Source organism: Xiphophorus maculatus, chromosome 14 (genome assembly GCF_002775205.1).
Source record: "Xiphophorus maculatus strain JP 163 A chromosome 14, X_maculatus-5.0-male, whole genome shotgun sequence".
Lineage (NCBI taxonomy): Eukaryota > Metazoa > Chordata > Actinopteri > Cyprinodontiformes > Poeciliidae > Xiphophorus > Xiphophorus maculatus.
In genome coordinates, this window is record NC_036456.1 from 8,370,115 (window position 1) to 8,394,030 (window position 23,916).

At 39.1% G+C, this 23,916-nt stretch overlaps 3 protein-coding genes across 5 annotated transcripts; 2 read left to right on the forward strand and 1 right to left on the reverse strand.

The window, feature by feature from the left end:
• Window positions 1-874: 874 nt before the first annotated feature.
• LOC111610805 (butyrophilin subfamily 1 member A1-like) lies at window positions 875-6,414 on the forward strand. The gene is made up of 6 exons (XM_023345730.1): window positions 875-1,151; window positions 2,795-3,142; window positions 3,252-3,468; window positions 3,816-3,880; window positions 4,065-4,178; window positions 4,586-6,414. The coding sequence occupies exons 1-6, from the start codon at window positions 1,031-1,033 to the stop codon at window positions 4,966-4,968; spliced, it is 1,248 nt and encodes a 415-aa protein (XP_023201498.1). The 5' UTR covers window positions 875-1,030; the 3' UTR covers window positions 4,969-6,414.
• Window positions 6,415-7,550: 1,136 nt separating this feature from the next.
• LOC111611242 (butyrophilin subfamily 3 member A2-like) lies at window positions 7,551-15,572 on the forward strand. Its single transcript, XM_023347134.1, has 6 exons — window positions 7,551-7,789; window positions 8,264-8,602; window positions 10,922-11,138; window positions 11,283-11,347; window positions 12,259-12,372; window positions 13,376-15,572. Exons 1-6 carry the CDS (start codon window positions 7,633-7,635, stop codon window positions 13,987-13,989), a joined length of 1,506 nt encoding a protein of 501 aa, XP_023202902.1. The 5' UTR covers window positions 7,551-7,632; the 3' UTR covers window positions 13,990-15,572.
• A 1,305-nt stretch (window positions 15,573-16,877) lies between these two features.
• LOC102221514 (high affinity immunoglobulin gamma Fc receptor I-like) lies at window positions 16,878-22,545 on the reverse strand. 3 transcript variants are annotated; one of them, XM_023345830.1, is made up of 8 exons: window positions 22,497-22,542; window positions 21,629-21,718; window positions 21,298-21,549; window positions 20,225-20,473; window positions 19,962-20,075; window positions 19,577-19,648; window positions 17,958-18,964; window positions 16,878-17,774 (listed from the first exon to the last, which is right to left on the reverse strand). In XM_023345830.1, the coding sequence occupies exons 1-7, from the start codon at window positions 22,525-22,527 to the stop codon at window positions 18,912-18,914; spliced, it is 861 nt and encodes a 286-aa protein (XP_023201598.1). In that variant the 5' UTR covers window positions 22,528-22,542; the 3' UTR covers window positions 16,878-17,774; window positions 17,958-18,911. The 3 variants fall into 3 exon arrangements, with proteins under 3 accessions (XP_023201598.1, XP_023201597.1, XP_023201599.1); XM_023345829.1 differs by having other exon boundaries at window positions 16,878-17,838; XM_023345831.1 differs by lacking the exon at window positions 21,629-21,718 and having other exon boundaries at window positions 16,878-17,838; window positions 22,497-22,545.
• Between the last annotated feature and the right edge of the window lie 1,371 nt (window positions 22,546-23,916).

Consider the following 23,916-nt stretch of genomic DNA (forward strand, 5'->3'; position numbering starts at 1 on the left):
TTGGGTTTTACTTCTCTTGTCATTCTAGTCTATGTGCATCTGGCTGGTATTTATTGAATGTTTTGTTCACGAGACTGGGAGTGAGATTGCTCCTTGCTTTCATCCATACGTTATCTACTCCCAGATGTCTTTGCAGGTTTATGTGGAAGATGGTGCCTATCTTGGTTATTGGGTGAGAGGTAAGATATGCTCTGGACAGGTCATCCATCTGTCCATCACAGGGCAACACAGGCAGACACAGGACAGGCAACCATACACACATTCTTTAAAGGTCAATTTAGGGAGACCAATTACCCTAATAGTCATGGTTTTACACTGTGGGAGAAAACCACACATGTATATTCCATGCAGAATGACTGCAGGCTGGTTTCCTGATGCAAGGAAATGGCGCTACTAACTGTGCCAATGTCAGCCATCTGACAAATTGGACATGATTGATTTAAAAAGCAAATGGTCGTCTGTGTATTGTTATCAGTCTAGTGAGTGACACACAACTTGATAAAATAAAAGTATTTGTAGATTGTTTTGCATTTCTCTGAAATGCTTAAAAATAATCTAAGGTTTGTTGAGTCTTTTGAAACATGCAGCCTGCCTTTATTTACCCACAGCTGAAATGCAAATCATGCAATGATTTTATTCACATTTTGTTTTCTTCTTTGACTCAGTATAATATGAAGGAAAGATAATTTTTCTAAAATTATTCTAATATATATATATATATATATATATATATATATATATATATATATATATATATATATATATATATATATATATATACAGTATATATGTATGTATGTGTGTGTGTGTGTGGGGGGGGGGTGGGTGCGTGCGTGCGTGGGAGATGTTTCTGTTCCCCTGTGTCAAGCCTCTTGACACGTCCAAAATATCAGGTTTCTATGTATCAAGTTGACGTCTATAAAAATAATCCTGTATAACATCACGTGAGAACGTAGACGACGGGATCACAACCAGGAAGCAGCCAGCAGTAGAGCTAACGGAGAAACGAACAGACAAGGTGTTTGGATCGATGCAGAGAGACTTAGTGAAAGTTCTTCGAATGTTTTCGGATATGACTTTCACATGCAGCTCGTCGATCCGTGTCTGGGCCACAAACCCAGGCTGCCTCCTTTTCCTGTTTGTCCTGTCAGGTATTGATTTTATTTACCTTCTTTTATCAAGAGTCTTTGGCTGCAAATGCAAATTTACGGAAGAGGATTAGGGCCACCGAAAAAAAAAAAGATTTTGGAGATTAAACTCAGAATTTTGACTTTAAAGTCAGAATTCTTTTTTTTTCTTTTTTCGGTGGCCCTAAACTAGGGTGGCCATATTTTAATTTGGGAAAACCAGGACAGCTTGGACCGGGGGGGGGGTGCGGAGGGGGGTTGGTCGGAAGACCAGAACACTATGGAGCGCGAGGGGGGTTGAGGGGACGGGGGGGGGGGGGGGGGGGGGCAGTGTTGGGAAAACCAGAACACCTTGGAGCGGTGGGGGGGGGGGGGGGCTCTAAAAGCGGGGAAACTATACATTTGCGCTTTGGCATGTTGTTGGCGTACTGACGGCCACGCTGTTTATCTTAAGAACAGGGCTGCCCGCACTGACTCTGCTCAGGGATTACGTCACACGTTCTCGGCATAACACCGTGCGCAGTGCCCTAGTGCCTGTAAATTTAATGGTCCAATGAAGGTAATTTAAAAAACAGGACATTTCCTCACTTTCTAAAAAAAACCCCGGGACGCCCGGGACAGGACGTGAAATACGGACATGTCCCGGGAAATACGGACGTTTGGTCACCCTACCTAAACCTCTTATACGTATAGTGTAGTTTTTCTTACTTGGGCTTTAGGGTCCACTGCAGCTTATCACTGCACGACAAGTTATAAAAAATAAAAAAAAACTCCTTATGGCGATACAATGCAATGCAATTCAAGTAGGAAGTGGGATATTCACAGCAATTTGTGTGAATTTAACTTTCAAAGAAGTTAAACTGGCATAACTATTGTTAAGATGTTCAAGGCACGTCGATTGTTAAACGTTATGACTTTAATCTTTACTGGGCTCGAAAATAGATTTGTCTGTTTTCACCTAGAAGGAAAAACAATAAAATAATATTTTAAAAGCTGTTCATTTTCTGCCAAGCTCTGACTCTTTTCTTAAGTCTACAGCAAATTTGCTTTTGCAGTGTAGAGGAACTAATTGAGTGATTTGCAAGTTTCCAAAATCTAGTTGCTAAAACCTATTTGAGCCATTTCACAAGAAAGCTCATGCAATTTTAGCAGTTATTACCTGATTGTAGGTAAAAGTAGCTGATTGGTAAATGCAAATCAGCTAATTTTTGTTTGAATTAAAAGCTGATTTAAAGCTATAACCCTTCTCCTTACATTACTGTTCAAAAGGGTCAATAGAACAGAACCTTTCCAAACTTTCTGATTTAAGAATCACTTTCCTCAATGCATCGTACTGTAAATGTTTGTGTTACTCTATGTAAACTCCAAGGCGGCATATTGTTTGGCAAAATCAGTGCAGAGCAGCAAATCTCATAGAAGGTGGTCTGTACTTATGCTGTACAGATTGTCAGGTTGTTTTTGCCAGGAGTTTGACTAGGCCATTGTAACACATGGCTAAACTTTCTAAACCCTTCAGTTGGCAGTTTAAATCAACCTCAGATGAGCGAGTGATACCTTAAACTTTGTTGGCAGCAGGGCAGTTGTGTTAAATTCACAATAATAATAATAATAAAAACACCATTGGATTTCTCTTTTCATAGTTTTTTTATTTCTATTCTCCCCATCAGGTTCAGCCTCAGCAGATATCGTCCCACAGACAATAACAGCCTATGTGACTGAAACCGTCGTCCTGCCGTGCCGCATCACTGTGGATGGTGAACTCCCCACGGTGGAGTGGTCCAAGGAGGGCTTAAGGGAAAACAGCATCACCTTACTGTACCGGGACGGCTGCGAGACGTTTGGGATGAAGAATCCAGCCTTCCACTACAGGACAAACCTCCTTTTGAACAAACTGAAGGACGGCAACATCTCTCAGATCATTTACAACCTGAGGGTGTCTGATGGAGGCAGGTACAACTGCAGGACCCTCAGGGGGAAGGAGTGGCAGGTTCACGCGATTATCGTCCTTAATGTGGGTGAGTCTTGGTCTTATGTTTGGCTTCATGGCAGGACTATGCTTTGTACCGCAACAGATAATCAATCTTTATCAAAAGTCCTATAATAGTTGGTTGAATCCCATTCCAGGTGCCACGTCAAAGCCAGAGCTCACAGTTGTTCCCTCCACTGAGGGTGGAGAACTGACCCTGGAGTGTAAGGCGGAGTGCTGGTTCCCAGAACCTGACATCACGTTTTACGATGACGAAAGGAACGAGATTCCAGCAGAAAAACCAACAAGAGGGCCAAACTCTAGAGAATGTTTTACAGTTACCAGGAGAGCAGTTGTGCAGACTAAAATCAACAGGTAATTACAGGTTTATGTGTTTTAGATAAAGTCAGTAAAAGTTGGCAGTAAATGCCAAACTTTTTGTGCCTCCACATGCTGTCTTTTCCTTTTATTCACATGATTCTTAGGGGTTTTGTGAGCAACTATAGAAGAGTTGATACACTTATTTTCCGTGTAAGGCGATAGTCCAGTTTCTCTGGCACTAAAGCGACAAAATAATTTTCCTTGCTGTATGTTGATACAGTAAAACCAGCTGATGTCTTACATCAGATATTAGAACATTGTGCTCAGATTACTATTTCCCTCTCTTCTTTTAAATCTTGAAATAAAAGTAAAACTGACACTTTGTCTTTTTTTTCCCACAGAGTGACCTGCAAAGTCCACGAGAGAAAGTTCAATCAGACCAAGAACACAGAGATTTACATCCCAGGTATATCAGATTACACTGATCTGAAATGAAACACCCAAAACATTGTGGTTGTACTTCAAGAGCTCCTATTTTATTTATTTGCACTGGATTAAACATTGATAGTTTTTAAACCCAGTTTGAGTTTGTTGTGTGGTCTAGAAACGTGGTCATAATAATCAAAAATGTTTTTCTATTAACATTTCAGATGACTGGATCAGGTCCTGCTCAAGCAAGGCAGCCATCACAGGAACTGTCACTTTCTTATTCACAGGGTTAATAATATGTGGAATTGTTTTCCTGGTGCACAAGAAGTTCTGCAGTAAGTACGCTCACTCAAGCCAAATTAAGGATTAAGCCACTTTTTAAAGATTACTTTAGTCATATTTCACTTTCTTTTGGCTTCAGATAACGGGAGTCAATGGGGATAGTGTAGACCAGCCTGGTGCTGTGTCTAAATGCATGTAACGCCTTTCATTTGTAATAAGTTTGTTTGAAAATTATGTATTATTTTCCTTCATCTTTTCACTACTTTACATAAAATCCCAAAAACACAAGATTAGAAAAAAGCCCAAATGGTATGAAAGTGTTGGAAAAAGGAGCTGGATTTTAACAATAGTAAAATAAGATGCATATAAAAACATCTTTTTTTTTTTTTCGTTAGGATTTTATATATTTGGAACGTCAAAAGAAAGTGTTGACTGATATTTTCTTTCGGTAATTACACAGGGAGTGGACAAAACTTCTGTCGGTCAAGAAATACACATATGAAAGAAGAGAAAGATGAGATGGACAGGCGCAGTGGTACCTCACAGGAAGAGGAGTCCACATATGATTCCAGAACATCACCAAACGGGACAGAGCTAACAGACCAGTCACCCGTTGACAACAGGTCACCAGGACAGGACTCGTCCATGATAAAAAGTTCTGGATCGACTGCTTCAAGACGAGACAAAACCCCCGGCTCACTGAACACAGACCGACATAGGTCTGTGTCCTTTTCCTCCTCCAAAGGAAACTCTCTGCTCCCTAATACATATCAAAGAAGCTTAAGTCACCGGTCAAATGCAAGTGAGAGTTCAGAGTCACTGTTGGATAAACCAGAAAGCTAAAACGTGGAAAGGACTAGCCCTGTCACTAACCTGCATTGTTATGCCATTCTCAGTATGGTACATGTACATGTACATGGTCTCAAAACAACGATGTTATTGTTTATCGCAATAACCTCTAGGAAAATGTATTATTTAGCAAAATTTATTATGACAGGGCTAGAAAGGACAGGACACAAGACTACAAAGGCGTAATCAAAAACCAAGGATTCAAAGACTTGTGTTCAGGGATCGTTTTCTACTAGTCAGGTTCCAGTCTGAACAGTTCACATCCTTCCTAGAACATCTCCGGGGCCTCATGCAGAGAGATATGGGGCCTCATGCAGAGAGATATGGGGCCTCATGCAGAGAGATATGGGGCCTCATGTATAAAAAAGTGAGCAGTTTTCACAACAAAACTTTGCCGTACGGACAAATTTAGAAAAGCGCGGTGCACAAAAAGATCCAGATGTATAAATTCCAATTTGCGGGAAAATAGAGTGCAGCTGCTAGTCCGGCATTTTTATACATGCCGCCTTGTGCGTAAAATATGGCGCTGCACATTGTTTGTGCTTACGCACGCTTTATACACGAGGCCCATGGAGACTATGGCATTCATGGCAAGGTCCAGTTTCAGTCAGCAAGTTGGGGGAATAATCATTATCCCTAAAACAAGCTAGGAATTATGGTAGAATTTCTTTTTCGGGTATTTTATGTAAGATTGCTTCAATTCAGCCTAATGTTTCCTTAATGAGTACAGACCATTTGCTTTAACTTCTGTCATTATGGAAGAGAAGTGTTACAACTACCTACCCACTACGTTATTTGGCATCGAGGGTAAACAGGTCTGTAAATGGTGCCGCCTTCCCGGGGCCTCATAACATCCCTCGATATTTCAAAGGGAAAGCTACGTATGTGCTGGAGCTATTTATCGATTTTAGCTTTGCTTTTAACATCGTCCCAATGAGGCTGTGTGTTAAACTCCTGAGGTTGCATGTCATGTCATCCATTTGCAAATAGGTCTTTGACTTTTTCTTTTACAAAACACAAGTTTGAGTCACTCTCTCGTGCTACTTCAACACCAATGACTCCACGTCGCATCATGACTCGGTCAGGATGGTAAACGGTTTTATGTGTCTAGGGACCATCCATCATGACCTCTGATCTTAAGTGACCTCTGGTACGATTGTGTCAGCCATATCGTCAAGAAGGTACACCAAAGTTGTGTCCTTTTTTTACATTTTTACAAAGGACACAACTTTTTAAGAGTTACTTCAACATTTTACTGTTACTTCTATTCCCTGATCTATGTGTTCTTGTGTATCTTCTGATAGATTATGAGGAATTGTTTTTACCTCTTACCTTTTTATTTAGTCTGATTTATGTTCTAACTGTGTCAAGTTTCTGTAAAGTATTACTATGTTGGAGCAACAAAGCAAGTACTGACAATAAAATATCATCTTCATTTGACTTGAATTCTTGGGTTTTACTTCTCTTGTCATTCTAGTCTATGTGCATCTGGCTGGTATTTATTGAATGTTTTGTTCACGAGACTGGGAGTGAGATTGCTCCTTGCTTTCATCCATCCGTTGACTGCTCCCAGATGTCTTTGCAGGTTTATGTGGGAGATGGTTCCTATATTGGTTATTGGGTGAGAGGTAAGATATGTTCTGGACAGGTCATCCATCTGTCCATCACAGGGCAGCACAGGCAGACACAGGACAGACAACCACACACACATTCTTTAAAGGTCAATTTAGGGAGACCAATTACCCTAATAGTCATGGTTTTACACTGTGGGAGAAAACCACACATGCAAATTCCATGCAGAATGACTGCAGGGCGCCGCTAACTGTAGTAGTAGCGCCCTACAGTCAAATCATGTCCAATTTATCATGTCTGATAAATTGGACATGATTTATTTAAAGAGCAAATGGTCATATTGTTATCAGTCTAGTGAGTGACACACAACTTGATCAAATAAAAGTATTTGTAGATTGTTTTGCATTTCTCTGAATTGCTTTAAAAATAATCTAAGGTTTGGTGAGAGTCTTTTGAAACATGCAGCCTGCCTCTAAAACAAGATATTTTATTTTGGTTTGATATTTTGCTGTATTTTCTCCCTCTTCTCTGCTTTCTGCCCCATCATCACAACTGAACGACATGAACTTTGTGTTTAGTAATTTAAAAAAACAACAAAAAAACAGCAGTGAAACTACTCATAAAATCTTAAAATTAAAGTTGAAATAATATCCTTGTTAGTCAGATTACACAGTACTGACTGAGTGAGGAGTCCAGGGTGTCATTTATGCTTCAGTCTCAAATGGAGGCAGCAGTTTCGAGCAGAACGAGTCCAGATGTTGCACAAAGGAACTAGGCTGTTCTGAAAGTGCTGTTGTGAAAACATTTCTAACTATTGTCTTTCTGCACAGCAATGCTTGGCTGCGCTGTAAATGACTTAGACATTTCAAAAGATTTATTAATTTCAATTAAACTTAGAATGAAAACTATAATAATAATAATTATAATAATTATGATTATTATTATTATAATAAAAATAATTTATACTAACAATAAACAGTTATTGTTAACCAGGAAGTGTCCATTATTCCCTCCCCTTCCAAAGCGGAACTGTGGATCTAAAGCCTCTCGAACCTCGGGGCGTCGAGGTTTACTGCTGGAACAAAAATGGACCAGGTTCACCGAGGTTCTAGACGACCCCTAGTTGAAAGTGTAAAGTTCATTTCAAGGACCAGCAGGACGTACAGCAGAACGTTCCTCCGTTTCTCGGCCGCTCAAGTCGGATTCCTCTCTGTCGTCGTCTGTGTCTTGCGCTTCTCTCCAGGTTTGGCCTGATTAACTTGTTCATATTTGCTTTTTTGGTCTAAACTGCGATTTATTTGCCCGACGTAACGTGTCGTTTGTGGCTTTTTTCTTGTTTGCGTGTCGCGAATCAGCGCAGTCTTAAGTTGGAGTTAATAATAAAAACGAGGTTTCTTTGCAAGTGACGTCAGGTTCGCTGCTGCTTCCGCATATTAGTAACTGCAGCTAAATTCGACCAACTCAGCGAGTCCTTCGAGTTTAAACATATAATTACTCATACAGAGCGAATTAAATCTGCTTTAAATACATTTGTAGTTATAACTTCATGTATGAGCAGCCGCTTAACCTTTTATTCTAGCGGAAGAGGCGAGCAGTTCTCGAATGTTCTTTTTCATATTCTCAAAGCTGAAGGACGTGGACGGCCGCCGAAAGAGGTCAAATAAGGTTACACACTTTCTTAATGTAGCTGCTTCCTCTCCTTCCCTCTCCACACCAGTGTCGGCAGACGTTGCGCCGAAGACGGTAGTGGCGAACGAGAATGAAACGGTCACCCTGCCCTGCCGAACCAACCAAACCAGCGACCTCCTCACAGTGGAGTGGTCCAAGGCTGAGATGACCCCCAACATCACCCTCCTGTACCGCCATGGCTCGGAGACCGTGGAGGAGAAGAACGCGGCCTTCCTCAATAGGACCAGCCTCATTCTGGAGGAAGTGAAGCTGGGCAACATCTCTCAGGTCATCTCCAAGCTGAGGCTGTCTGACGGGGGCCGATATCTGTGCAGGACCATGGTGGGGAAGCAGCGGCAGGTTGAAGCAGTGCTGGACCTCATTGTGGGTAGGTCATCACCTCTGTGGCTGCTGGGCGAGTCTTTATAGTATATATCCTAACATGTTCCATTGCTGATCTGGTTCTGTGTCTTTTGAAGCTTCAAAATAATAATTTACGCCCTATTTATTATTATTTTACATTAACACACGGTGTGGTGGCCACTGTGGCGTTCAGGGAAACAGGAACACACAAGTTAAGAGGAAGTGCGGTTCAATCTAATTTATTTGCATAGAGTGGATTCACTTTATATTTTGTCTCGAGGCACTTTACAAATCAAAACAAATCCAAATATATAAAGTAGTTAAAAAATATCTTAAGCTTTCAACTTGTCTTCAATCATATGGCACAACTTCAAGCTTGATGGTATTGGAAAGTTGGAGTGCACCGATTACAGCTGCCTGGCCGATCGCTGATTACCGATCTTTAAAAAGCCTGACCTGCTAATACTGATTGTGGCTGATGCTGTTTTTTTTCGTCTGAAATGTTTCTAAACAGCAAGAAAGTTTCTGAGTTGGCAACAGTGAGGTGACTGTTATTATTGTGAACGTGCAGACATGAGCTGTTGGGACTGTCCCCTCTCTCACGGCAGAGCAAAAGAGGACAGTGGCAGATTTGTAGACCTTTGCGCTGAGTAGCTAAGATTGGCCTCGCATGTAACTATCAGCTGATCTCTGATCTCCCAAAACTAAGGAAATCAGGGTTTGTTTCCTACTGGAAAGGATAAATCAGAGAAGCAGCCTTGAGGCCCCGCCGAGCTCCAAACCTTCTGTAGGAGAGAGAAGCTGTTGACACGCAGGACGACTATATGCTGTTCATTTCACAAACCTTGAAAAGTGGAAAGAGAAAATTAGCTCAAAGAATGACACAACCCATGTAGAGGAAACATTATGCATGTGGAGGTGAACATATCAGAAGGAACCAAAGTCAAGGGCGCACATTTAAAATACCGTGTGTGGTGCAAAACTAACCCCCCCTCCTCCCCACTGTGAGACATGGTGGCAGGCAGCAGCATGTTGTTGTGGCGAACTTGGTCAGAGTTGATGGTAAAAGAAATGGAGCTATAAACGGGGCGGCAAAAGATTTGATCATGGAGTGGAGATTGACCTGCTAGCTGAACGACATCGAAAGTGTTTAGCAAGAGCGTAGGAAGGAAGAAGGAACACGTAGGAGTCAAAGGAACTGAGTGTCTAATAAGTCTGAGTGCAATCCAGGATATCCTCTGACGTCTTTTTTTTTTCATAACCTAGCTGTGGTATAATTTGAACAATAGTCGCAGTTTCCGGCTTCACAGTTCTCTGAATTTTCTTCTCTTGTAACAGAAAGTTTGAAACACAAGGTGTTGATGTAGATTACATCTAATGTAATCCCTCTGATGCAAAAGGTTAAAAAACCCCCCAAAAAACAATGACAAAGATACACAGAAATAAAAACTAACAAAAAAAGACAGAAAAAATCAGTCTGAATCTCACAACCAATCTGGGAAAACTGCATTTTAACCCGAATCCACCGTTTGAGGGACTCTAGTCTCTAAACTAGACTCTAGTTTAGATAAAAGCATATAAACGTGTCATAAATACCCAGCCAAAGCCCAGACTTGTAGCCAATGCAGTGGTAAGACTTAAAGGTAATGCTCTTAATCCAGCCTGACTTAGTTTAAGCTATTTTGCTAAAAGGAAAGCCAGAAAAGGGATTCTCTAAATGTAAAAAGCTGGTGCAGACTTACAGCTGTAACCGCACCAGAAAACAAATGAAACGCTGGCTATCTTGCATCATGAGGCCAGCCTGGTTACTTCTTTGGTGATCATAAATGGTTTGCTTTAAATATGCAGCTTTAGATATTTACTACTAAAGCAAACAGTGGGTTTAAATCCAGGTGTCATCAAATGACGGCTCGTGTGCAGCACTGAGTAGACTACAATATTTCAACTGGCCTGCATTTGAAACCAGTACTAAAACCTGTATTAGGATAACAAGTTTCAGCTTCAGCAGGGGAATTACCTGTTCAGTCTGGCAACTCACAGTTGTGAAAGCAATCTTCGAAGTCACTCTTTGTTCTATACATGAGTGCAATATCGACTAAAGGAAGGAAGAAGACTTTGTCAGAACGTGATTTTGTTCTTGTTTTGCTTCCTGAAGCCATTTTCAGCTACAGGAGAAGTTTGTTTTAATACCGTTGCAAGTTGTGCTTGTGCCATAAGATCAGCTGTCATTTAGATCTCTTGCAAAATTCACACAGTGCTGCGTTCCTACCAACATCAAATGTGGTTTCAATGATTTACTTTGTTCAGGGTTTTTCTTTATTATAAAGTAAACCTTTTTGTTCAGGTGCTGCGTCTGAGCCGAAGCTCGCCTTTGTTCGCTCTGGTGCCAACGGGGGATTGACGCTGGAGTGTAGCGCCGAACGCTGGTTCCCAGAGCCGGAGATTACGTTCTACGACAAGAAAGACAATGGGATTGAAGCCGAACACCCACGGACCGTTCCGGACTCAGCTGGAGGTTATAATGTTAAAAGGAGAGCGTCTTTGCAGATCGTCACCAACAGGTACAACTTCTAGCTTTCGTCAAATCAACCAAGAGGGATTGTTTTTCACAAAAAGCCTGTTGGGATGTTACTTGCATGTTGACGTTTGTCTTTAATTGGTTGAGTAAAAAGTAAAAATTGAACACTTTTGTTGCTTCATCGCAGAGTGACCTGCCGTGTTTACCAGCCGCTGTTGAAGAAGACAAGATATGCACATATTTATATCCCAGGTACAGTAATGTGTCGAATATATATTTATGAGCTGGAGGTGTTAATTAGGGGAAAACCTTTACAGTTCTGACAAAGACGGTTTGATAAGCACATGACTTTTAATGTATTTGTATTTGAGCCACTTGTACATATTATGGGCTTTCCGGGTCGACTCAGAAGTGGTATAAACATCCTCTCTAAGGAAAAGATGGCCGACAGTAAATTTGATTTACTATTAAATCAAAATCGTAAATCATGCAGTTAAGCTTATGAAGAGTTTTTTTGATAATGGGTCAAGAAAATCAGAACTTTATCAATTTCAAAAAATTACACAGTGTAGCCATTTGAGTGTATTTGGATATGTTTAAATCTTAGGGTTTACATGGTTGCGTTTAAAGCTGTCCGCTTATGTTTTCGTCAACATATTTTATTAGAAAATCACCACAGACGGTGTGCTTTGCTATATTTCATTAATCAAATGTCAGACCGAGACATAACATGTTGACACATCATATTGTTCTAGAGTCTAGATTTGTCTTCACTTCATTTCTCATCAATTTTCAAAACTTAATTTTGTCCACGAACAACCAATGTTTTCTGAATCACCAAATTAGACCATAAGGTCAGTATTGGCATGTAGTCATTATGTCCTTGCAATCACAGTAAGTGTAAATATGTAGGTTTATATTTTATCTTGCATGATAAACAAAATGTAGTTGTTGGTTTGTGAAATTTTAATGGAACAAAAACTAATTCACACGTGTATGAGAATCAAGATTGCAGTTTTCGTTTGATTCTTCCTCACATCTCAAGCACTCAGTAGAAAAGTTATCAGTTTGGCATGGTATTTTTTTTTTTTGTCTTGCTTGAGCGAAAAGCCTTTGAAGATATTTTTTTATCACCTGCCATAATTGATTTCCTATTATTTCAGACGACTGCATGAGAACCTGCACCGACAGCATGGTGTGGAGTGTCCTGGGAACCGTAGCTGTACTTGCATTGTGTGCGGTCGCTTATTTTCTGTGGAAGAAATGTAGATGCTCTGGTAAGTCTGCAAACGTTTTACTACCTCTACTGGAGCAGATGAAAACTTTCTGCAGCAACTCCTGTTTAGATATGGATTCAGTCATTTTAATGCTTATTTTAACACAGTTACTTCTAACGTATGAGTTTTTGTAGGCATGTAATGACTTTTCAAGACTAAATATCCCTTTGCCTTGTGTAAGTTACACAAAAAAAATCCACAATTGTTGGCAGTCTTGGCTAATGGAAGTACTCAGCGTTTCCGATACTGCTGGTAGAGATGCATAGACCTCTCATTTACATATGTGCTGGATGGACCCACTTTAGATAATGACCTATTACTATTAAAGTCATGAAAGGTTTATGACTAGACACGTTAGTCAATTAAGATGTCTCTAAATATCTTAAATTACCATTCAGGGTAGTCAAAATGTAGCTGTCTAGTCAAAATTCATTCTTTAGATATCTGGAATGTAATTACAGATGGTCAGATGAAACTGATTTTATGCTGAAATGGCCTGCCATACCTGACTTAAGGGTCTCGTTAGCATGACGGCTGAAAAGAGAAGAAAAAGAAAAACAGCATTTGTAGCGCAAACATCAGACCGGCACACCGGGAATTGTCCCGGTATTCCCGATTAGTCAATTCAGGCCTGTTTTGGAAGATTGTGTAGATGGTGAGAAAACATTCTAGCAAAGCCTGAGTGAATCATCTGGGTAGGATAACCTGGACATTTGGTGAGTACTAGCAGTACACCCACAGTATGACTACCTCTTCACTGAAATATATAGAGAAGGAGATATATAGAATATAGCAATGAAATACCTGAAGTATCTGACGAATACTACATTAATTTAGCAAAATAATACTAGAAGAAAAACCTAGTTAAACAGGCAGCAAATTATAGGAGTAAAGGTGTAATGTTCTAATACGAAAGACAAAAGTGGTTGATTGCAGCCATCAACGAGGTTTTCTCTTTAACTTATAAGTGTTACCTGTTTTAATTTTTCCCCTTTATTCACAGATTGCAGGCAGAAATCAACTCAACCACCACAGCTGCCCAGTCCCAGTAAGGAAAATGCCATCAACACCCAGTTACAAGGAGAAATCGAACGGCTACAAGCAGAGATCAAAAGGCTGAAGTCACACATTTCTAAAAAAGATGAGATCATCTCCACACAAAAAGCAGAACTAGAAGAACTTAGATCCAAATACAGTGCCGCTCGACAGCAAAACCAACCAACATCTAACTCCTCATCCTCACTTAATGCTTCTCACCAAGTTACCCCAACCCTTGACCATAGCAACACACCACCAGCAGCCACATCGGCAAACCACAATCCAAAATCTGGCAACGTGTCCAAGGCGAAAGACCCCAAACCGGCTGGTTCAGGACAAGCCCAGCTCTCTGCTCCTCCTAAAAAGTACAGGTCCAAAAGCTCTCCTGGTGTTTTAACAAACAACAGTTCTACCTCTTCCAGTTCTTCCTCAGCTTCCACTTCGAAGGAAAACAAAATTACCCGCGCTGGGAGTTTTTCCGGTTCTCGTCCTGGTGTTGTCAGGTCTCCCCGTAGGTACACTAACCCCTTCAGCGTTCTGGACGGTCTGACTGAAGAGTCAGAGTCTCTGATCCATTAGCGTGGGATACTGAGACAAATTATCATAATGCTTGGTGCAGATATAGCATTAAAGCATCTGATGACTGGACACACATAAAGGTCACCATATAAAAAATGGGACAGGCCAGTTCCAAAATGGCACTTCAAGGTTTTCTTTCTTTCTAATTAGGGTTTTCTGAAGTTACTTATCTAGTCGGGATCTTCAATTATTTCAGATACCAGAACAGACATCAGGAACTCTCTGTTTAAAAAAACACATCTGGTCAGTATAGCTCTAAGAACAAAGTAGAATTTGCCAACTTTTAAAACTCATTGTTTTCTCCTCTTTGTTTGTCTTTTTACTTATTTTTTTTATGACGATGAATCTCTTCCATCATGTTCATGTTGGGTATTATTCATTTTTAAACTTCAGGTTGTCAATAGATACATATTTTTCTACCTTTTCTCAAACGTCTCCTGCCTTCAGAGTAGGAAAACATCTCAGTCTTTGTCAAGTAGTAGAACAAGTTTTGCTCAGAAACGAGTTAGAAGCAAATAGTGTTTATGTAATTATTACGATGACAAATGGGTACAACTCTGGTGTTGGGAAATAAATGGTGCCAACCGTTTTATGGTGCTGCAGTAACAGCTTTTAAAGAACAAGCTGAATCTCATGAGCTCATCCTGTTTATGGGGACATTTTTTTTCTTATTGATATATATATATTTTTAACACTGCTTGTCGTGGGCGGTTCAGAGTATTTGTGAGTTTAAATGTAGCTTCAAATTTCAAACTTTAAGCTTTGATTGCTTCGTGAGAATTTTGGTTCGTTACAACTGTTTACAGCTGATTTTAAAAAATGCAGTTAAAGATGAACGAACCTTATTTTGTAAGCTTTAACTATGTATTATGACAGTGTTGGAAATGAGACTGTTAAATTTTGTCTACGTATCTGACGACACTTTATCTTCAGACACCTTTATTACTCTTAAAATGAGCATATTTTCTGTGAATGTAATGTAAATACTTTCTACTGTAATTCACTACTTTCTGAGGCTCAAAGGTCTTATTGAATAAGATCTTTGATTTGAAAATTCTTCAAGTATTAATAGATTTTATTGTGGTGTGTTTGATGCGTTTATGAGCCTCATTTAAGATGTGTAAATTCTACTTTTTAAATTTTTCCTTTTTTACTTTTTTTACTGTGATAAAATATGTCCATTTTTATGAATGTTGACAGACTTCTAAGAACATATATAACTACTTTTTGCACCTTAGGTTTTCAAATGTAGCTCTTTGTGAAAACAATTTTAAAACATACACTCGTGGACACACAGCTCCCCCTGGTGTCCGAGTCGTGACTTGTGGTTTTTTAAGCGACGTGAGACGTTTATGGCTTTAAAGTAAATCAGATGATTATTTGAAGAGCTGGTCCTGTGATTTGTATTGTGTGCATTTAAAAGAAAATGTTTTATAGATTTCTGGGACAGCTGTTTCCTTTTAGTATTCTGTAAATATGAAATGTGTTCATATATTTTTAACAGTCAAATTGATAATGAATAGAAACTTAAGTAGTTTTGAGAAAGTCTGTAACATTAAAGCTGAAAAGAAAATTTAAATGAGCATCAGCCTTGGTATTTTTTAAAAAGTTTTTTTAAAGTGCTCTTTAAAAAATAATCATGAAAAAAATCATAGATGTAAAAATGGTTGAAAAGTGATTAATGGCTGAAAGCCGTCGATATGAAATGCCGCCGGTGACTTGATGAAAATACTACATAGTTAGGTTTGAGTGTTTTGGGCTTTAACAAAAATAACAATCAGAAACACAAAAACAATCAGTTTCATGAAGCTGCATCAGAACATATTCAATGAATTATTACTTTGCTTTGAACTCATGTTGAGGTTTTAACTCTGTTTCAGAGAATCTTAAACATAATTTCCTTTATTCCAAACTACTCTCACTTTTGTGAGTCAGTTTGATGATGTGTATCTAACCGGCTCCAAAATCTTTTAGGTTTAAGAACGTCTCAAAAACGGTCAATAGAATTTTGATATCAGATTTGTGCATTTCTCCTAAATACATATGACAGTTTTATCACTTTGTAAAACCCTGCCCAGTAAATTCTTAGTTTTGCTCCAGGAATTGCAAGAACTTCTTTTTTTATTTTATGCTTCCTGTAACATTAACAGGAAGCATTTCTTGTGAGAAAGAGGAACCAGATTTATTTGATAGCACAATTTTTCAAGTTTTCCCCTCCAACTTGCAAAGAATGGAAAGGTTTGCAATTTTCATTGCACCTCAACTGTAAGAGACTGAATCTAAAAAAATTAAAGAAAAATATCCAAGAATCATCCATCCATCCATCCATCCATCCATTTTCTAACACCCTTGTCCCTATTGGGGTCAGGAGGTCCTGGTTTCTATCTCCAGCCAACGTTCCGGGCGAGAGGCGGGTTCACCCTGGACAGGTTGTCAGTCTGTCGCAGGGCAACACAGAGACAGACAGGACAAATAACCATGCACACACACACACACACACCCACACACACACACACACCTAGGGAGAATTTAGAGAGAGCAATTAGTTTGTCATGCAGTAATATCAATATTACTTTTCTCCACAGAAACTCTTAGAAATTTAACTACTTCTCACTAAAGACATCAGAAGACTTTTTCTAATAACAGAGGATGCATAAAGAGTAAAACTCACTCTAAAGAAGTCATTTAGTCATCTAAAAAAAACTTTATGCTCACAAACAGCTGGCCTGGCTGCTTGTTCCCTCCTGGGCTGCGTGTAGCTTAGTCTCCTTTTTTACCATTAAATGAAAATTTCCAAGTTTTCTTTTTTTTAAAAAATATTTCTGTGGCAAAATGTGTTTCCAAGGAAGAGATCTACAGTATGTCTACTGATGAATATCTGTTTTTTGTATTGCCAATAAGCAGCCATAACTTTATTCAACATATTCATATTAAACATGACTTTTTCTTAAAAGACAGAAAAGTATAAATTCCTTGGTCCTCAATCCAACACAAAATGAGGTCATCAAGTATTACTTGTCATAATTCATATTTTTAAATGCTTCGTGTTTTTCTTGGTACTGACACAAAAGCCTTTAAAAAAAAAAATTCTACAGGTATATTTCAAAATTTTCTCTCCACCTTAAAGACAACTGATAGGTCGACTGTCATTTGTTAGTGTTTCCTCTTTTAATTTTTACACACATCCTACCTCAGAAAGTCGATTACACACGTTCCTTGTAGAGAAAAAAAAAGAGGTAAATTTACATGGCTAAAGAATAACTTCAGCCTGTGACTACTTGAGTTTGCAAAAACACAAAAAGTGCAAAACCGTATTCAGCGAATTTGAGGTGAAGTGCATTTAGGTTTTGATTTCACAGAGTAAAACAAGAAAAGAGGAAATGGTTCTGACCAACACTGAGGAGAAACAAGAGTCTTTCTTCAGTGCAACTGATCGTCTGAGTCTCAGGTGAAGACGAGTTCGCCTCATTCGTTTGGAAGAGGTAGGATGTTCCTCAGTTTTCGTTATGTTTGCAGTGTTGTAGTGACTTTGAATGAGTTATTATCAATAATAATGTGATCACAACCATCTAACCTTATATTGAGCACGTGTTACCTATCTTTAAACGTATCTTAAAACTTTTTCCAGTGACTTAATACTTAGTGACTTGCTTGTTCTTTTAGAAGACTTGCTTTCATGGCATCAATCGTCTGAGCCCTGAGGGACGTGATTCCCCCAAAGGTGGAAGAGTTTCTTCTCCATCAGACTCCAGAACCAACGTCTCAGCACTCAGTCCAGAAGAACTCTGTCCAAGAAACGACCAGGACCGATAAAACAAACTTCAAACTTCTCAGCCTCTGGAATCCAAGCTTGAAGTTAAATGAATAGCAAACAGGGTAAGTTGGGAGTTTTATTAACAGATATGAAAGGAGTCTAATTATGTCTACTAAATATATATCTTTTTTTATTTTCCATGGCAATAGATCACCTGATGATGGAGTTTCTGGCATTGAAAAGCTTGATGACCTTCGCTGCTCTGATCCTTTCCTCTGTGATTCCTGTGGAAACTGAAGTGGTGAATTCACGGAGTTCTTTCTGCATCAGATTCCACCCGACGTCCAGGGATCTTGGAGGAAGGAAACGTCTCGGAAAGGTGGAGATACAAACCCATCTGCCAGACGTTCAAAAACAGCAGAACGTTTACGACACGGTCAACAAGAGTCCAGTATTTTCTGCCTCCAAATATAAAGGACACAGAGCCGGGAGACCGGAGAGTTTCTGGATGATTGAACCACAGGTATGTTTTTTTGTTTGACAAGTCGATGACCTTTCACTTAAGGGACTTTGTGCAGAATTATTTAACATATCAACAGTCATGTTGATGATTTGTAGGGGTTGGGATTTGAAATTAAATGACACCTGGGTTTCAAACCTCTTTCAATATAACCTGTTTCCTAAATCACAATGTCCTCTCCAAACAACTGTTACTGAATATTACCCTCACCTTAAAAACGTATCTTTATTTATCATAATGCTGCATTCAAATACTCTTAGAAGCTGTAGAAATCCCACTTGACATTGACAAAAACATTTCTGTCACAGGAAGTTACATTGTATTTAAAAATAAAAGTAGCAAAAAATATTATGTCTGACTGGGAAGATCTGCCACTGAGAAAATATCAAAACTCAGGATGTAAAACGCAGGATAACGTAAAGCAGGATGTTTTGTGAGATTTAAGTCAAAACATTTCCTGTTTTGTTCTGATTTTAAAACAAACGGAAATGAGAAACATTTCACATAATTTTGAATATGTGAAGGACTTTCACACAAAAAGACTCGTTTTTACATTAGCCCTCCATCCACACACTTACTTACTGACCACATAAAATACATAAAGACCCAACAAAGAATGTGACTGTGATCATATCAGGCGGTTTCCTTTCAGCAGCTTCCTGGATTGATTGTTGAGTACAGCAGTAGCTCTGAAGTCGTCTCTGCAAATCAAAGTTTTATTACGGTTATTCATCGATTTACCAGGACAAGTTTGTTTGTATCTTTTTATAGTCAATCTATAACCACACCTATATAAGTGATACATCATTGAATAGAGTTAAAACGTCAATTAATGTAAATGTGACCACAAGTAGGCAGTTATATCATTATATTTATATTTAATTCATCTTTAATTTTGTGGTCTTTCCAGCTGTGATTAAGACAAGCACATTGAAAGTGAAGACTTTTTGGAGGCCTCTTATTGTCCTGTTTGTTTTCTAAGAAACCCACTGAAATATAAATGAAACAAAAACTTGGGAGTTTAATTTTTGCTTAACCGACTGATTAAAAAAAAAGAAAAAATAGAAAAACCCAACAGGAAATGAAGTTCAGAGTCACCAAACTAACAGAAAAAAAAAACATCCAAATTGTCAGACCCCGAATTTATGACTCTGTTAAAGAATTTCAGCTTTTAAAAAAAAAAAAAAAATATGAAAGTGTTGTGTTGGAGCCTCTACAATGTGAAACGAATGTAAAAACATCTGTCTTACTGTTTGAGTGTCCAATCTGAACTGTTGCTATTTATATTTGAATCCATGTTTTTGCCTGTTTACCTGCGTTTGTCTTCGGCAGCTCTCTGTGTGGGAAGGTGACGTCAGTGTAGGACACGTCAGCACCCACCATTGCTGCAGAGCAGAATTTTCTACGTCAATTAAACAGCAGCTGGTTTCCAATATAGACATTTCATTAAATCAACTTAGACCTGTTGTAGGAGGGAAAGAATAAATATTACACAAAGTGTTTTATTTGTGCCTTATTGGTATTATTTAGATTTTAATACATTTTGTTATTAGTAGGAATGGATGGTATTGATCCTCTTGGTTGGTGATTTCTCTCCATGTTGGCAAGCGCTCAAAAAAAACCCACATCCGTACTATTTTTTGCTAAGTGTAATCTGCATTAAAAAAAGTCACTTGATTTATAAGAAATGGGGCTGACCTCTGACCTTCCTCCTGAGACACAGCAGCATCCCACAGACAAACAAGAGGCAGGCGGCAACCACAGGAAGTAACACGTATATGGGATGAAAGTGAAAGGAGTCTAGCTCGCATCCTTCGGCGACATACGAGTGAGGGGGGAAAAAAAACAAAAAACAGTTTGGTTTGGAGGTTAGAAAAAAAAAAGCCAAGAACGAGTGGATGACTCCCACCAACGCGTTCATCAGAAATGCACTGAAACTCGTCGCGATATTTCCATCCCACCTCTGACTGACAGCCAGCTCTCTGGGGATTCCCCTGCTCCAGTGATGCTGCATTTGTAGAGACCCTCATCAGACTCGGAAACATCTCGGACTGCAATGCTCCCAGTCGAGCTGCTCCCGATCAGGAGGCCGTTTTTGTAAAACTTGGTGAAGTTGGAGGAGGAAGAGGCGTCGCTGTGGATGCAGCGAAGAATCACTGCGTCCCCCTCGGCTACAGGAAGGACGGGACTCTGCAGGATCACAGGGCCATCTGGGCGACAGGCAGGGATAAATAATACATTACACTTCACAATTAAAGGCTCCCTCAAAGTAAATTATCCTGACAGAATTATCTCTGGGTAAAATAATAATTCCCAACAAATCTACCCACATAGCAGTGTTATTTTATTTTTGTCGTTCACACATATTCTGCCGAAACAGCAGCAGACACATGCAAGTCCATTTATGGGTCCCATCAAAACTCAAAACAGACATTTTATAGATACTTTTTTATTTTTCTGCTGAAAATAGTATTTGCCCCAATTTACTGACGTGCAGGACATGAGTACATTTATATAGCTAATCCATGTAGCCATGTAATTCATCGTCATTTGAAGGCAGAAGAAAGTTAAGGAACATTTCGTAAGTTTTGAAATAATAATAATAAAAAACATTTGGTGTATGTAGGTGAAAAAACCCTAAAATTACGGATGAGTGTGTATCACTCAATTTATATTGAAGCCTCTGCAAATCAAAGAAACACCACAAAAAAATCACTAAATAAATCTAAATATCACTTAAAATAGATATTTTGAGTGTTTTTTTTGTTTGTTTACGTCACAAAATCTTCAGCAGATAATATTCAGTGATTCTTCTACTATAAATCAGTTTTGTTGGACCAAAACTTCAGTAATGTGCCGTGAATATATTGTCATCCTCAGACATTCCTCAAACTGTGGCTCACAAACTCAGACATAAAGAAGAATCTGACGGGTCGGTCCTGCCAGTTCCATAATGACCTGTCAGGAGACTGTAACAAACATGTTTTCTCCTCTTTGATAGAAACAAACCAAGTCGTAGTTTTCTTTTACCCACCTGTCACAGTGACATTAATGACCTCGCTGCATGCTCCGGTTCTGAACTCACACCAGTACCGTCCGCTGTCAAACGGGTAAACGGCATCTATTACATGCTGCGACCCATTTCTCTTTCCCCAGTCTGCCGTTTCGTTGCCGGCCGTGTTTCTCTTCACCGTCCAGTCGGGAGAGTTTTCACTGTCCACACAGCTCAGAGTAACTGATTCATACGGAAAGAACTGAGATCTGTTTGGGAGGATTCTCACAACAGCTGAAAGGGAAAGGAGGAGAGTTACTGTCTGAGTTTAGGAAGGTTTTAGCAACTTCTAGAACTGCTTCTGCTTAGTTACCACATCTTAGGTTCTGCTGGGCTCTTACACTCTCCAAGTGTTCTTCTTTTGCCTTTTCACCAGCTTCCCTTTTATGTGTTTCAAATCCTCCTGTTTTTATACAAGCATTTTCGTTTTTCGTTGTCCTTGATTAGGTTCTGATCGAGAACAATGAAACACCAGAAAACCCAACACCAGATACACGTGTTGACCGACTGTTGCTTTGGCCACTTCCAGTACGATAAATTAACATATGTTTTCACGCCTGCACGTCCATCCCTCCATCATATCTCAAAAGAAAATTCAAGCTTTCATTCTGGTCATAAAGCCTTTTCTTTTTTAGCAATAGAATTCTAATATTTGCAATATTTTCAAATGATTATAAGCAAAACAAGACGTAGTAAAGTTCAAAATGGATTCATCGAAGCTGTTTCTCTGTGTGACGGTGTCCATGTCATAAGCCGTAGATACAAAAAAGGATGTGACGCTTTTATTTTATAACTCGAGGTCTGTGGTGATCCGGTGTTAAGTCTTCACTCACACAGCAGTTGACAGGGTTCCTGCAGAGCAAGGTTAGACTGTGGCAAAGTGAGGAAACGTGTTTAGACACAATCAGTGCACACTGGCCATGTCAAAACCCGAAACAACACGAGTCAATGATAAGTACAGAGGTTTAAAGGACAGACGGTCGAACCGCTGGTTGAGTAGCGCCTGTCATTATGAAACTGGACAGGTCTATTTTTAGAGAATCATGTAAAACACACACAAAAAAAAAAACACTTTGAAGCAGAAACCTGACATCACGGATAAAGTTCGCTCTGTTTTCTAGATCTTCACCTCTTGTAAAATAAGCACATAAAGTAAAGTCAATAATACATCTAGAACTCACCAACAGCAGCGCAAAGGGCTGTGAAGTTCATGCTTCCTCCCTGCTGGGCGACGACAGACTGAGCCGTCTGAAGAGGTGTCACCAGCTACACCCTGCTAGTACAGGATGTGAACTCTTTTTTTTAAAAAAAAAAAATCTTTTTCTTTTTTATGAAACAGCAATTAGACATAAACATTAGATCAACCTTTGTTGTCGACTTAGCGAGAATGTGAGGAGGTCTATCTACCTGGAACAATGCATCCTGCTATTTTACCTCCTACGATGACGTGAAAGGGTTAAAGTAAGAGCTACTGAATGTTTGAGGGAATAAAAATGAATATATAACAAAAATCAAGAAATGATGCCTAAAGTTGTTTTTTTTTTCTCCACAGCGTACAATGATCTTCTGGGTAAATCATCTGGTCAAAAAAAAATAATGTGCGTTCCTGTATGCAAGTTAATGATAATGCATTAAAGTTTGCAACACTTTATTTTTGTGTTTCAACAATGTAACTCAAACAGACGTTTATTTGTTTTTGTGTCTAAAAGCAGAAAATAGTTCAAGGCTTAGTTATAACATATTTTTATTATTGATATGAAGCTCTAATTTATCTACACATTAGAAAGATAGATTAGATTTTAGTCAGTAGTTTCACAGTCAATAATTCAAAGCCGTTCTTTGGAGATCGTTTGACCTTTGTTTTTATGTTCTATGGAGACAATTTATCACACGTCATTGGCCTTTTCATAGGAAAGACTCTTGGTGCCAGGATGTAGCGAAAATACTGATTTCCACTTGTGGGTCAACTGGAAAACTCGACGGTGATGAAAGCCTGTTTCAGAAAAACGAAGGCCTTGTTTAGTTCTGTTCCTTCTGACTGGTTTAAATAGCAGTCATTTGTTTTGTTATGTAACATTTGTGTGCACATACTTTCACCGAAGTCCAGCAGTTGTATTTTGGCTTAAAAAGAAGAAGACAAATTGAACAGTAAATTGTGACAGGGATCCGGGGAGCCTTTTTTAAAAAAAGCCTTTTTATTTTCCTGGTGTCCACCAGAGGGCGCAATGGGACCGCCTCCTTGAGAGTGAAGACATGTCCACTGATTACGGCAGGCCGTTTTAAATTAAATTCGGTTTTACTGTCGTTTTTATTTGAAATTGGTTTATGACCAGACGTATTAGTAAATGAGGATTATCTATAATTATATTTTAGCTTTGCAAAAATACCTATTTGAGATATATTTGATTACATTCTGACTAGTAGAAATTACTCCGGATTTACCATTGAGTTTAATGAGTTGTCAAATTTATATTAAATCGGTCTGCCTTAGACGGTGTAATGTTAAACAGCCCGGAGGATGCACACTCTGTCATCACCATGGATAATTGGACAAGCAGAAGTTGATTTAAGTTTACTGAAAAGAGGAAGACAACTGGAAAA